The sequence below is a fragment of the Morus notabilis genome, unplaced genomic scaffold (genome assembly GCF_000414095.1).
Source record: "Morus notabilis unplaced genomic scaffold, ASM41409v2 Scaffold1412, whole genome shotgun sequence".
Taxonomy (NCBI): Eukaryota; Viridiplantae; Streptophyta; class Magnoliopsida; order Rosales; family Moraceae; genus Morus; species Morus notabilis.
Genome location: NW_010362216.1, coordinates 330,281 through 345,104, shown reverse-complemented (window position 1 = coordinate 345,104; position 14,824 = coordinate 330,281). Strand labels below are relative to the sequence as shown.

Sequence of the window (14,824 nt, the reverse complement as noted above, 5' to 3'; positions counted from 1 at the left end):
TCACTGCCTCACTGGAATATAAGTAACTATTGTTACAATGTTCTCTATTTTACTAAATTTGTTCAAATTTTTTTATTAAATTTAAGAGATTAAAAATTAAGAAATTAAAATATTTATGTAACATTTGAATTTGGATGTTAAAAATTTTCATCAAGTGTGCCTTTTTAACACTAATTTAACACAATCAACATTAAAAAGGGATACATTGTAATAATTTTACAAATTAAGGGAGCAATTTGTCAAAATTAAATATGTAAAATACACTTATACAGCCAAACAAGACCACAAAAATTCAGGGTAACCCCAACATTTACTTATCTTTTCTCATTGCACATTTTATAAAAAATGGTAGAAATAAAAAAAAATATAAAAGAAGAATAAGAATAAGAACACTAAAAAACCCAACCCAGTTGCAAAAAAACACGTGTCATTTGTTTCGACAATGGCGTCAGCGACAATTTTGACAAGGGCTTCGATAAGAAGTACAACCTTGATGGGCTCCTCCTCCACCGCATCGGCCTCTGCCGTGGTTGGTGCCATTGAGGAGTTCATCGGATTTAGGCATTTCATTATATCGTGGTCGGTTTTCATCAGATGACGGAAAAGACTTGTAGATTTGAGTAGTTCATCATGTTTGAGTTATTTTTTTAACGATAAATTTATTTTGTTATTTTGGATGTATTAGATTGAATATGATGAATTTGTTGTCGTTTGGGTACTTGTGTTTGAAACTTTGAATCTGGTGATTTTTTTGAGACAGAGTAATGCAAATGAGAGCAGAAAGAAGAAAAAGAGCAACAATCAAATGTTTTAGGATGTATGTATATTAAAGCACCTGCGTGTAGTGTTATAATTAATGTGTTCATTATACATTTAGCATTTGAATGTAAAAAATATTCTCTAATATAAGACTATTTATTGTGCTAAATTTCTCACTAAACATAAATTTAGCATTTGAATGTAAAAAATATTCTCTAATATAAGACTATTTATTGTGCTAAATTTCTCACTAAACATAGCACATGAAAATTTTGATTGAAATATTTACTTTTTCATATTATTATTGTAATTTTTATATTTTTTAATTATTTTAAAAATAAAAATTTACTTTTATAACTTTTAAAGTTTAATGATTATAGAAAAAATAAATTTAACATTTTAAATAACATTATGAATTGAAAAAAAATATAAAAATAACATATCATATCATTCTTTTTAATACTAAATATACAATTCACATTAACATTTATATTAAAAATAGTCGTATACACGCTCATCTTGTTTTGAACCATCCGATTAAATTAAACGGTCTAAATTAAAAGGAACTCACAGTACTATAGTCATTTATAAAAATAAAAAATAAAAAAGAACCGTTTTGTTTTTACATTTTTCCCCAAAACTAGGAGTTCAGACATTCATCTCCAAATATTGGAGGTGAACACTAGTTTAAAATGTTGAGTGCTCTTTTATGTATTTGCCATGTTTGAACATTTTATACTTTCCGAAAAAAATAAAATAAAACAAAGAAGGACATTTCTCTTTTATGACAAAAGAAAATAAACTATTTTTTATTTTTAACTGTTAAATTAATATTAAAAATTAATTGTGTTATTTATTTTTTATCTAAGTAATTTTAACCGAATTTAACAGTAGGACAAAAGTTTTTGTACAAGTGGAATAAATAGATTCCCACAAAATTGGGAGGGAAAAAAATACCGAGAGAACGAAGAACAAAACTCCGTCGTTTTAGCTTTATAGGAGAAGTTAAGTTGCCAGGTCGGCGCAGCCCGTTCAATAACAAACCTTTCCTTCTCTTCTCCGCCTTTGTCGGCCACTCCGCTAACTGAAAATTCTTCGTCTTCTTTCCGTGGTACTCTTTCTCTCTCTCTCTCTATATATGTATCTTTCTCTCTCTTCCGTACAATTACATTTCTACGCACAAAATACTTGTACGAATGAATGTATGTATATGCTTGTACAATTGTACATGTAAACTGTAAATTTCTTGCCTTGATATGGTTATATGAACAGTTACATACTTATTAGTTTCTGTGCAGGTTTCTTTCTTCTTAAATGATTATTTGAATTTAATTTCTTTTTTCAAGTCATGATAATACTTTCAATTTTCGAAACTTGAACGAATTTAATATGTTTGTTCCCATGCTTAATGCTTAATTTAGCATATTGTCCTGTAAAAGTTGAACTTTTTTTCGTTATTGTTTTCTGTTAAAGAAAGGAAATTAGGGAATTTAATCTTCGGTTGGTTTTTGTATTGGGTTCTTGAATTGGAAAAGATGATTTTTTTGCTTCTTTTTTCTTTAATTGTTTTTGAAAGAACAACGTATTAGAGAAATCAATCTTTGTTTCATCTGTGTATAAGGTTCTTGAATTTGGAGGTTATTAGTAGCTTTCTTTATTTATTTATTTTTCATTTTTTTCTTTCTCTATTTGTTTAAGATTGAAAAATGAGAGGAACAAACCGTTGTTATTTATTTTTTTAATCTTTGACAGGTTGAAACTGTTAAAAGATTGTTATTCTTCTGCTATACAACATGGTCGGTAGGCTAATTGGGGCAGTTACAGTTTTTCCATTCACGGGATTAGAGGAAAATTCTTGGGATTTGTTTCGAAGACAATTTTTTCTTAGTTAGAGATTTTAATGGGTTTTCATTTGTGGTTCCCAATTTTATAATTGTAAAAGAACAGGCCGATGCAATTTTCTTGCTGTCTTTCGTTCTTATGATCTAAGCAGTTACATTGGTTTCCATAATAACTGCCTTTTACTGAACTTGTATTAGGTGAATTCCAATGGATAAACCCGTCTCAGATGCTGCAAATGATGCAATAGTTAGTGGTTATAATAACACCGGAGAAGTGGATACTTATAACCATTGTGTTGATGAAATTTCCCAGAAGGTTGAGCGGGTAAGAATCCCTGCTATTTTGTTTTAGAACTAATTTTGCTATCTACACATTCTTGTATACAATTTGTGTAGTCTTTCTCCTGTGGCATGGATTATTCTCGTACGTGTTACATAATATGTTACCCTAGTGTTATTCTTATGCGTCTTGATTGCAGATTGAGCAAAAAATGGATGAGATAGAACAGTGCACCGCTTCTACTAGTAAGAAGCAGGTAAAGGCGTCTAAAGGCAGCTCGAGTGTGAAGGATAAACATATCCCGGGTCTTAAGAAGCATCTTCAAGAAGCATCAAGAATGGAAGCTGCTGCTGCAAAGAGAATGCAAGACCTTATGCGCCAATTCGGCACTATATTAAATCAGGCAAGTTGCTTAGCTACATTGTGTTTTTCATGCTTGGACTTGCGGGTCTTTGATCTCATCATGAACTTATTTCCTTTGGAAATCGAATGTGATGTGCTCCATGATTTTCTTATGTTCTATTAATGCTTTGTAGTATTGTTCTCTCTTTTCTATGATTTGGGTTTCAAGTTGCTGGATGCTTAAGGCACAATTGTACAATTATAGCAAGCAATAAAGTAAATTTTAATTTGTATTCATCTTCACTTGGTAGCAGGTTACACGACATAAGTTTGCATGGCCCTTTATGCAGCCTGTGGATGTAGAAGGTCTAGGTTTGGATGACTACTTTGAGGTAAAGTGTAATGATTTCCTTTCAAATCTGCAAAATGAATTTTGTGTTATAGTCCATGCACTAGGAGCATATGTTGTTGATCCAACTACTTTTACTACATTACTCAAAACATGTAATTGGTGTGCCTTTATAGTTGCGGAAAACAATGAATACACACAATCTTAACAGAAAATTGTAGAGTTAAAATATATTTTCCATGGTTTTTTCAATGTGATTGAAACTAAATGTCTCGGCAAATGAGTACATTATAAAGGATAGTAATGTTGACTTCATAACAGGTCTCCATTGACCTCCTTGTTTTACTTGCATGAGGTTAGAGTTTGGAATTCTTCGCATATTTATTTTACTATCCCAGATGGACTATATTACTGTTTGGGTACAACTGAACAGGGGTTATACAATTATGATCCATAACTTATTTCTCAAATTATTTGTCAAATTAAGATAATTGAGCCATGTTACTTAAGGGTGTCACTGAGATAAGAGGTTGATTAGGATGTTTATCCTGCATACTTAAACTTTATAACTTAGTTTTTCTTTGCTACTAAAATTTTCCATTTCTCAACTTCTGCTAGCAGATCCTTAATTATTTTTTCCCTTGTACTGGATTTCTTCTTTTTCCTTTTAATTGATGTTCTCATATAATTAGGTAATTGACAAGCCTATGGATTTCAGTACAATAAAAAATCAAATGGAGGCTAGGGATGGCACTGGATATAAAAATGTTCGACAAATATGTGCTGATGTGAGGTTGGTTTTCAAAAATGCAATGAAATATAATGATGAGAAAAGCGATGTTTATGATATGGCCAAAACGTTGCTGAAAAAGTTTGACGAGAAGTGGCTACAGTTGCTGCCTAAGGTGTTGGAAGAGGTATTTACAAGTCTTACAGCACAGGATATCCTCATTGTATTTATATATAGAGTAACTTGTTGATTTGTTCACTTTTTAACTTACAGAGCAACATACTTGCAGGAAAAAAGACGAGAAGCAGAGGTGGCAGAGATAAAGTTGATGGAGCAACTTGCTCACGAGGCTGCGTATGCCAAAGTGGCTAGAGATGTGAGCAATGAGGTGTGTTATCAGCAGATATTTGAAATTAATTAAAGAGATCCATGAATATTCTCTAGATTTTTCCAAGCATGTCCAAGACCTTTTTCTCAGTAGCCTTAATCCTTTTTTTTTTTTTTTTTTATAAAAAAATGTGTGTGTGTGTTTTTATTTATTTTTTTATTTTTAGGCAGTCCTCTTTATTTCTTCTTTTTTTTATTTTTTTATAAAATGAAAGTATGATGGTAATCTGGCTTGACTATACATGTATCTTTTCAGCTGAATGAGATTGATGCACATTTGGAGGAACTTCGAGAAATGGTTGTTCTGAAGTGCAGGTTCGATGTTTATCGTTTCATGTGTGTATTTTATAGCTAAATATAAATTGAAACACGGTTCTATCATAGATCTGCCAAGTAATGTGCGTGTTTTTGTTTCCTTGAGTTTTTCAACGGCATTGAAAATCATGTTTACACATCTAAGGGGGAATTGGTTTTAAGGTGATGTATCTTCACTGGCTAGCGAGCATTTATTTCTGAATGAAAAAGAAAAACGTGGATGGAAAAATCGCAAGAGCAATCACATTGTGACACAAATGAAACTCCTTTTCACGTAAGCAACCTAGTTCTGAAGGACGGAAACATCAATCGGTTGGCAAAGATTCAGGAATCTACAATTTCCAACTGTTTCTTGTTTACACCGTGCTTGATATGCGAAATAAATTTTATGAAGTTGAAATTTTATTAGCACTGTTACGCACACTATGAACCGAACTACAGCATGTTCATGGCAGCTTATAGTACCATATTAAGCCTATGGGGATGCATGTTTCTTGAACCAAAAGTAAAGAGGAACTCCGCATAAATGATTGATCTTGCATATGAATCACTAGGTTTTCATATCCACGGTTGTGGAATCTAATACTGAGACCATGGTTTCAGAAAATTTTCAGTAGAAGATAAGAGAAGGATTGGGGCAGCTCTCGCCAGAATGTCTCCTGAAAATCTTACTAGGGCGTTGGAGATTGTTGCTGAAGCTGATCCCACGTTCCAGCCTGCTGCTGAAGTGGTGAACCTCGACATTGATGCTCAGGTCATCATTTGCATATTTCTCAAGTGTTGTCCGCTTTTCTATATACGACATTCGTTGCATTTTTCAACTAAATGGTTACTGAAAGTATTGTGTTCCCTTTGCAGTCTGAATCTACCTTGTGGAGACTTAAATTTTTTGTTAATGATAATCTGGAAGGTGAAGGCGATGGTTCTGGTTTAGCAAGCGTGGACGATGATGACAATAATCGCGAGGAAGATCCTAGCAATGATAACAATACTAACAACATTGACAACAGCAACAAGAACAATAACTATAAGCGAAAAAGGGAGATCTCAGATGCTATTGCCAAAGCTGCCAAGAAAAAGAGGCAAAAACCCAATTCTTGATTGCACTCTGCTAGCTAACAAGGACAGCAGTTTATGTCGCAAATTCGGTTTAAGTTTACCCCGTTGCCTCATTAGACGTGATTCTCAGAATCGGAAAACATGCCTGGAAAGTTCTTCTCAGTGGAAAACTGTCGGCAATCTGATCTCCGCATTCTTGATCTCTAATGGAACTTGCTGTGTGGAGTCGATAGTCGGTCTTACTCTTTCTTTCAAGTCTAACACAAAATATAGATAACATCTAGAGTCAGTAGTGAGTCTTACTCTTGGTTGTTCTCACTTTTTGTTCAAGAAAATTTTCTCCTAGATGGCCATACCTAAATGTTCTCTAACATACTGTTGTTGTAATTGGAAGTTCACTTGTCTTTTGAAGTACTAGTCTTTAGTCTTAGCTCCTACTTCACATGTTTTCACCATTTTACATTTGTTGAAGGTCAAGTCTTCCAATAAAAAAAATGACAAAACTTTGAAAACGACATGGTCTTAGGAAGCAACATCACAAAACCAATAGCATAATCGAAACGACATTAATTTTAAACCACTTTTATAAACTTCAGAAAATTGACTACAATTAGTCCAATGTTTTCTTCTGTTTTGGTTTGACGAGAACGGATAAAACAACGTTTACTGATTCGCGTGGATGCTCACCTTTACGACATGTTGTAGTCAAGTCAGTAATATTGCTTTAGCAAAATTGTTTGAGATGGCAAAATGTTCTACCGCACAAATTAAATCAGAGAAAACGTTCTCAAATTTCTCACGAACGAGCATTCACCGTAATCTATAGGAAAAACAACATCATCCTTGAAACGACGTCAACAGAAAAATGACACTTAACATGGAAGCACAAATATAAATAAAAATGACCAAAGCAAAAAAATTGTAAATATAAATATATAAGATAAACGAAAACAAGCAAAAACAAAACAAACAAACAAAAAAACGACAGCATCCTGAAAACCATAGCAGTAGCCAGTAGTCTACAATTCTACATTGCAAATAATGAAACCAAATTATGAGAGAAATAGACAACGACATCAAATTAAATAGACGACAGCATTATTGCAAACAACCTGGATTATTGAAAACGACAACGACAGACACGAATTAAATTTCATAACGACGCGGTCTTATGAAAATGAAACAACATCCTGGACCGATTAAACCCATGACATAGAGAAAAAACGACATAATCCCAAAACAAATTAGAAAGTATTTATTATTTAAGATTAATTTAAAGTTCTTCAAAAGAATTGGATCATCGTCAAATTTTTCATTTTACGATAAATAAAATAAATGAAAATTTAAGGCTAATTTTTCTATTATAAATGAATAAAATAAATTTAATTTTTCTGTTACGATGAATAAAATAAAATCTAATTTTTTTATTATATTAAAAAATTCTCAAATAAAAAAATATTTTAATTTAAATTAAAAATTTAAATCTGTAAACAAAATGAGGTTAAAAGATAGAACGGGGGAAAGCAAGAGGAGTAATTTTTTTTTTCTCTTTTATTTTGCACAAGCCCAGAAAAAAAGTGCATTTAAGATATTGACACGTAAGAAAACGAACTAGTTCATTTGCCTTGGATTTTTTTTTTCATTGGAAATTTCGAAAATACTTTTTCTTTTTCTTTTTCTTTCCTTTAAGAAGAAAAGAGAAAAGTGGATTTAGCGTCCGCTAAAATACAGAGAGCTGGTACGAAATCTCACTCAATTTGGCGGAACCCACCTCCCAGATTTCCAGAATCTATTAATTAAAATCACTCTTGTAACGCTTTCCTCACTCTACTCTCACTCTCTTCTTTCTCTCCTTCCAATCTACCTGGTAATTTCTCTGCTTTCTTCGTCTTTCTTTTCTCCAATTCTTTGGAATTAATCTGATTGCTTTATCAAATTGCTGGTTTCTTTCGTTCTGCATCTCTATTTCCGTTTCTTTCGATAAGCGTCCCTCAATTTTTTCGCTGTTTGGTTACTAGGAAAATAGCACGGAAACTGAGTTGTCGAATGATGCTTTTGTTTCTTTGGCGATTGAATGGCTAGTGAAAAAGAAAAGAAAAAAAAAGTAACATTTTTTCCCCTAACCTGAATCTATTGAATTTTCTGGTTATATTTAGTTCCAATTTTGTGGCTCTCTAAATTCCAATGAACTTTTGGGTGTCAAGGCGGATTTTTTATTTTATTTTTATTTTTATTTTTTTGGTTTCCTTATTTTATTTTATTTTATTTTTTGATTTCTTATATCTAGGTTTATGTTGAATCTAGTTTGTATTCAGTGTCAATATGGTAATACAGAAGCTGGGTAGGTATGAATTCACGCTAAATAGGTCAGTTCAGTATGTTAAATTGAAGAATTATAGGTTTATTTTTTCAACATTTCTGCTAATGCAATGTCCAGATTCCTATTTGAAATGGGGCTTTCAATGTTGAAAACCTGAATCGAATTATTCATCATTTGAATGCTTGCTTAAAGTTAATAGCAATTTCGTAGGTGATGGTTGTAAATTTTGCTAATTCTGATTAAGAGTGTTGATTTAAAGGTAATATGGAGAACCCTGATGCAAATCAGCTTCCTGAAGTGGATTCCTTGCCTGATGGATTTGTCGATGGCTCCGCAGAGCCTGTGGCTCCTGCAACTCCTAATTTAGAACAAGAGAAGCTTTTGGGTAACCACAAGAAGGGTGATGTCTCTGAAGTTGATTGCTCAAGTGAATCCCTTGACGAGTCTTCCTCAAATGAGTCCCGAAAAATTGAGGGTAGGACAGAAAAGACTCATAAACTGAGAACTTTTCCTGTTGTATTATCTGAATCAGAGATTTTTGATGCTTCAGTTGAGGCACCAAGAAAGGGCTCTGTGGAGCAGTCAGAAGGTGCATTCGTCACACTGGATTTGACTGAATCTTCTGCGGAGGCTTCCGTTGAGGTGTCAGATTGTCGTGGGGAAAAGGAACAACTTAGAGAAAAATGTCAAAGTTCAGAGACACGTAGTCTTCTTTTTCCTTCAAATTTGCATAAAGTTATTTGTTGTGCCTTTGCTTTTGAATTTTTGACACTAGTTTATTGGCCTCACTTATCAGTTTATTGGCCTCACTTATCATCCCTTTTGCAGCCACTGCAGGAGGCTCAGATGTAAAAACTGATATAAAGGAAACGTCTTCACCAGAGATTGCAGATGCTTCGAAAAATAGAAAAGCAGTCAGTGTTTATCGATCTTTGGTTCACATCATGTTAAAAAAGAGTACTGTTATTAGATTATTTCTTAGTTTTATTTATTTATTTTTTGGTGACAAAACTTGCATATTATGATATTAAGATTGTGGGTACATTAAGAAAAATTCGTTATTATTTAGAAACTAGGTAGGTTATTAAGAAATTCTTAAAGTTTTTCTTTCTGAGAACATAACATAAGCTCTTTTACAATTCTAATTTCTAATGGGTATTGTCTCCAGAAACAGATTTATAGTGATTTATGGCTTTGACATGTGATTTGCTCAGTTCCAGAGTGAGAGTAAACTAGACATGCCTAATCTTTGACTGTGTTTTCTGTTGTTTATTTACACGGTATAATATATCTACATGTATGTATTGAAATTAGTCAATTCTAAAGCTTTTTGGTTGGATCCTCTTTACCCAGGAAACCAGTGAGACCAAGCGTAAGAGTGCAAAGCGTACCTTGAAATCAGAAAAAGAGTTCCTAGAGTTCACTTTGAAATATCAGCAAGTTCTTACTGAAAGAGATGCAGGCATGTCGATATATTATATTAATGGTTAATCTTATGGTTACACATGGAGCTCTTCTTTTTGTTTTTCTTTTTGGTAGCCATTGTCGTCTGAGATATAAGCAACACTGTTGCCTAATTAATAAATTTCAGTGTGGTTCACCCTCTTCTTCTTATTCTTTTTGGTAGCCATTGCTGTCCGAGATAAACTTGAGTCATTGTGCCGGGAGCTGCAACGTCAAAACAAAGTGTTAATGGTAGGTATTCTTTTAACATCCCTGGTATTTATTTTTATTGTTGATGTTGGCTAGATGCCCTAAAGTCTGCTTTTGAACTGTAGTATGTAATTTTTGAATCCAGATTCAATACGGATTGTTTCTCTACTGTTATTTTCCTTTTTGATTCGTAATTATGAAACTGATCTATACTGGTAATTATTTGATGCCTAACTGATATTTCTGACAGGATGAATGTAAACGGGTGTCCACCGAGGGACAAACTTTAAGGTTAGACTTGTCAGCTAGGTTCCAAGATGCAATAAAGGTTGGATTTGGATCTCTTTCTCTCTCTGACGTGTGGTTATATTATCTTCCTTTCTTGTATTAACATATCTGGATATTCTACGTCACTTTCTGCATCTTATGCTGCCATCTTTCTTCTTTGGTAGTTCTTCCTATATTTAAGTCCTTTTCTTTAGTTTGCATCAACACCTAGAAGCATGTGAATGATTGGTTTAGCATTGAATTTTTATCCACAATATATACGATATTTTGGTTACCTATTTGAAATGAAGAGTTTCAGTCTTCAAACTACTTTTAACTCTTAAGACTGCTCAGGAAATAGATGTAAGCTGTGAAATTATATTGAGAGCTAATCCTGTAGAGAGAGATATTCTTTTACTTTATTGATGGCAAGTTTATACAAACTCTTGTTATAATTATTACAGCCAAAAATTGCTAAAAGGAGGACATTACAAATGTAATGATTCCGGAAAAATAATTGGAGCAAGATTTCTATCTGTGACTGTAACTTGTAGAATCGTATATTCTGGTTTAGTTGCATATTTGAAGCTTCATATATATGGTCTAGGCTAAAGCCATATATATTTTGCATGGAGCACCAGATGATTTTCCCTTGTTTTACCATATAAGAACCATGGGGCTGATGTCGATGCCTGATATGGATATAAGAATACAGGATAATCTGTCATCATTGTTAGACCTTTGATCAGTGACCTACTGCTTTTGACATCTTGATGTGGATATTTTCTTTGGTTATAGGATGTGAGCAATAAGCTAGATGAGCAAAAGAACGAATGTCTCTCTCAGCTAAAGGAGAATGAGATGTAAGACTTGCATGTGCAACTTTCAACGTTAAAAAAGACAAGAATGAGAAATGAAACCATTTTGCAACTTGAAGCTTGTTATTAAAGGAATTATCTAGTACTGGGACTGTACTAATATCTCCTAGTTTTCTAAATTTAATTTTGCATTTCTCTGTGCTCAGGTTAAGATCTAATCTGAAGCACCTTGTTGAGCAGTATACTCTCTCAGAAAAGCAATTTGAACAGAAGGTAAAGGTCCTTTTAACTCCTTTTGCTGAAGTCAGTCTACTCAGGATAGGAAATTGTTAATGTCATTCTTCATGACTGTTTTATTTGTTTGGATTTGATGCGCAGCTAAAGCAGAAATCACTGGAACTTCAGATTGCTGATTTGAAGATTAAGCAAAATGAGGAGAAACTAGTTCAGGAACAGTCCCAGATAAAATTATATGCAGAACAGGTGTCACAATTACTAGCAACTGAAAAGAATTTGCGATTGCAGCTGACAGCTGATGGAGAAAAGTTTCAACAATTTCAGGTCGAACTTCCCATCTTATGTGTTGCCTTGGCCTTCTATCACTGCTCAAATCATTTACAGAGATAAAAGATTTTCAAATGTTTTGCCTTAAATGACTAGATGTGTAGTCGTCTTAGTAGGCTGAGTACTTGGAACCATAAATGCATACCAGGATTTGTGTAGTTTTAAAGTAAAAGCCGATAGTTTTCAGCATCATGTGTGTGTCATTTTTATTCCCTTGATTTTGTTATTATCGTTTTAACCAAGTGGGTAGTTGTTTCCTATATGTCAATAGTTTCCTTTATTTTAGGTGGTCTACTAGACGTGCTTGTACTCAGCAGGGCTTCCAATGCTTTACCTCAGTTAATAAGTAACCTGTTTTGTATTTTGTTTTTCTAATTTTTTTTTTTTTTTAAAAAAAAAACAGCGAGAAGAAAAGAACTCTTGAATCCATGTCGCATTCTTGACTTTGGAAAAATTAGCCATATTCTTTTGCAAAATGGAAATATTTTGAGCTGTGTGGAAAGGCTTATTAGTAGACGACACGTCTCAAAATGATGATATACTACTGAGAGCTTAAATCCCCCTTTTTTTTGGGAGCTCTTCTGCAGGATGCTTTGGTAAAAAGCAACGAAGTTTTTGAGACATTTAAGCAAGATATTCAAAAGGTATAAATTTTCTTGAATTATGACTGATTAAGGCATACTTTTTATTCATTGTTATGTCAGTGCATTTTTATTAACGAAGCTATTCCCTTTTTCTGCTTGTCACGTATTTAAACATAGATGGCAAAATCTATTAAGGAACTAAAGAAGGAAAATTCATTCTTGAAGAGCAAATCTGAGAAATCAGACATTACTCTTATAGAACTCGTTGACGAGGTAAGTCCTGCTTATATTTGTACAATCTTTCCTATCTATAGTCAATAGTAGATAGAATCTCAAACCTATACACATTCTCTTCCAGTCCCTCGACCACCTCTCACTATTTTGTATATATTCCCGTGTTACCTTACTGGCCACCTGCTTCGAGGATATATCTCATGTTAATTGCCTTTTTTTTTTTCGTGGGCATGTTTATTTCAAAGTGATACTGAAATTGATTTTCCTTTTCATGAGCAGCGCGAGCGGTTGAAAAAACAGTTGGAGAAAACAAAGAAACAGAAAGAGAAGCTTGAATCACTGTGCCGGTCTCTTCAGGCAGAAAGAAAACAAAATTCTATTGGGAGCAACAATTCTGATTCAGCTCTGGTATGAAATACTGATAGAAGATAACAATATTTTTGTTTTGCCCAGAGTATTGTGTTTGTGGTATTGGTTCTTGTCAAGAAACAGTAGAAATTCTCATTATGCATTTCTAATTACAACTATAATGGTTCTGATTATGTCGAGTCATTGCGTCGATCTCTTCAGGCAGAAAGAAAACAGGATTCCGTAGGGAGCAACAGTTCTGAATCTGTTCCGACATGACTAGTGAGGGAATCAAGCATGCTCTTATGGCCCTCGTTTTGTTTATGATTGGCTTGTTGTCAAGAGCAGGAACTAAGGTTATTATTATATATTCAGACTTGTTTTGAAGCATTTTGTGTGTCGCTGTCACAATACCGGCTTAAGGGTAAGGTCATTAAGGCTACTGCCTAATTATTAAGCAAAGGCCCCTTTATTATTAGCCATAAGGGAACTCTCAATTAATTACCTTTGTAAGGTTCAAAATGTTTAAGGGCGTGCTTACAAATTCGGAATTTACATTCAGGAAAAAGAATTAAGTTCATAATTTTGAATTATGGTGTTTATTTTTGTTTGGAATTTAAATGGAGTGGAGTGGGATGTACCTACAATTTAGTGAATAAAGTCGGGACAAATACAGAAGTATCTCATGTGGAATGAGGATTTTCACCCTATATTTGTTTAGAAAAAGAGGAGTATTCCTCTGCACAATCAAATAGAAAATATTCGTTGTCAACAACAGTAAAATTTACAGTAAAAGAGGCTCTAACACCCCGTAATAATGAGTGAAAATTAGGTTAACTGATATCGAAAGCAACAAATACATCTCAACCAGATAGCCGACTCGGACTCCTACAGCTTACTCTACCAAATCCCCCCCTTCAATTTTATCAAATAAGAAAAAAGTAAATAGAAGATCATAAATTTGTCAGCCCCTCAGGCAAAAAACCAACTCACAAAGAAAAGAAAGCCACTTAAAAAAGAAGTAAAATAACTGTATCACCAATGGAACTAGAAGGGCTGTACGAGAGATCAATCATATTTACTATTCTTTTGTCAATGCCTACAAACTAAACCTTATAAAACCTTTCGAGTAAAATTTAAGGGAGTTTTTTCGGTAGTCCCGTTTTACCGGTAGTTTTAGTTTTCGACTGTTGGATCTGATTAAAATTACATCAGATTGAAAAAGTATGTAGAACAGACAAATTCTGATACAGATTTAACGGCTGAAAAATAAGGAACACTAATAGTCTCATTTTTACAGGAACTATCAGAGAAACTCTCAAAATTTAAAAGGAAAAGACAGAGAAGAAAAAGAATTTAAAAGGAAAAGACAGAAGAAAAAGACGTACTCAATCTTGATCATCTAAATGAATTGTATCAAGGAAGGCTTGTTATATCACGGCGAAGAACATTAGACGATAAACAAAGAATGTTAGGGTTGAAACCAAAAGCATTGATAAAATGATCTATTTGTTAACCAATAAATTTTGCGAATTTGGATGCTATAAACATGTTCTCTTTTTATGATTATACCTTGTGTACCATATTGGACAGGTTCTTTTTCTTTTTAGCTTCTACCATGTGGTTACACCACCATAAAAAATAAAAAAATAAAAAAATAAAAAACGTCTTTAAAATTTGGTTTAAAATGGCTGCATTGATATAAAAACTAGCATAACTAGTCTTTTGTTCTTGACCGGTTAACAATTCCTTCATATATAGTCTTCATATATAGTCTTGAATTCTTCTTCTCTATATATTCTATCAAATTTCTATATTTGATGATAATTCATTAAAAATAAAATTTCCGCATGCAACCATAGAGGCGTCATAGAGGGTTAGACTTTTTCCACAAAGTGCGTAGAACCATAATAAAACCACCATCAATCATTCTTCATTGGATGATAAAAAAAATAATAATAAAAAATTCAATGG

The 14,824-nt window shown here is 33.2% G+C and overlaps 2 protein-coding genes across 5 annotated transcripts; both read left to right on the top strand.

Annotated features, from left to right (window-relative positions):
- The first annotated feature begins 1,811 nt into the window (after window positions 1-1,811).
- LOC21396609 (transcription factor GTE6) lies at window positions 1,812-6,508 on the top strand. Its single transcript, XM_024167701.1, has 9 exons — window positions 1,812-1,870; window positions 2,799-2,925; window positions 3,080-3,283; window positions 3,537-3,614; window positions 4,264-4,488; window positions 4,591-4,689; window positions 4,945-5,003; window positions 5,607-5,757; window positions 5,862-6,508. The coding sequence occupies exons 2-9, from the start codon at window positions 2,809-2,811 to the stop codon at window positions 6,102-6,104; spliced, it is 1,176 nt and encodes a 391-aa protein (XP_024023469.1). The 5' UTR covers window positions 1,812-1,870; window positions 2,799-2,808; the 3' UTR covers window positions 6,105-6,508.
- A 1,344-nt stretch (window positions 6,509-7,852) lies between these two features.
- Window positions 7,853-13,443, top strand: LOC21396608 (beta-taxilin). Of its 4 annotated transcripts, none has more exons than XM_024167699.1 (14): window positions 7,864-7,929; window positions 8,642-8,857; window positions 8,933-9,085; window positions 9,211-9,296; window positions 9,736-9,844; window positions 10,010-10,077; window positions 10,286-10,363; window positions 11,101-11,165; window positions 11,327-11,393; window positions 11,499-11,681; window positions 12,272-12,328; window positions 12,446-12,541; window positions 12,782-12,910; window positions 13,073-13,443. In XM_024167699.1, the coding sequence occupies exons 2-14, from the start codon at window positions 8,647-8,649 to the stop codon at window positions 13,127-13,129; spliced, it is 1,359 nt and encodes a 452-aa protein (XP_024023467.1). In that variant the 5' UTR covers window positions 7,864-7,929; window positions 8,642-8,646; the 3' UTR covers window positions 13,130-13,443. The 4 variants fall into 4 exon arrangements, with proteins under 4 accessions (XP_024023465.1, XP_024023467.1, XP_024023466.1 ...); XM_024167698.1 differs by having other exon boundaries at window positions 8,915-9,085; XM_024167697.1 differs by having other exon boundaries at window positions 7,853-7,872; window positions 8,642-9,085.
- Window positions 13,444-14,824: the final 1,381 nt, after the last annotated feature.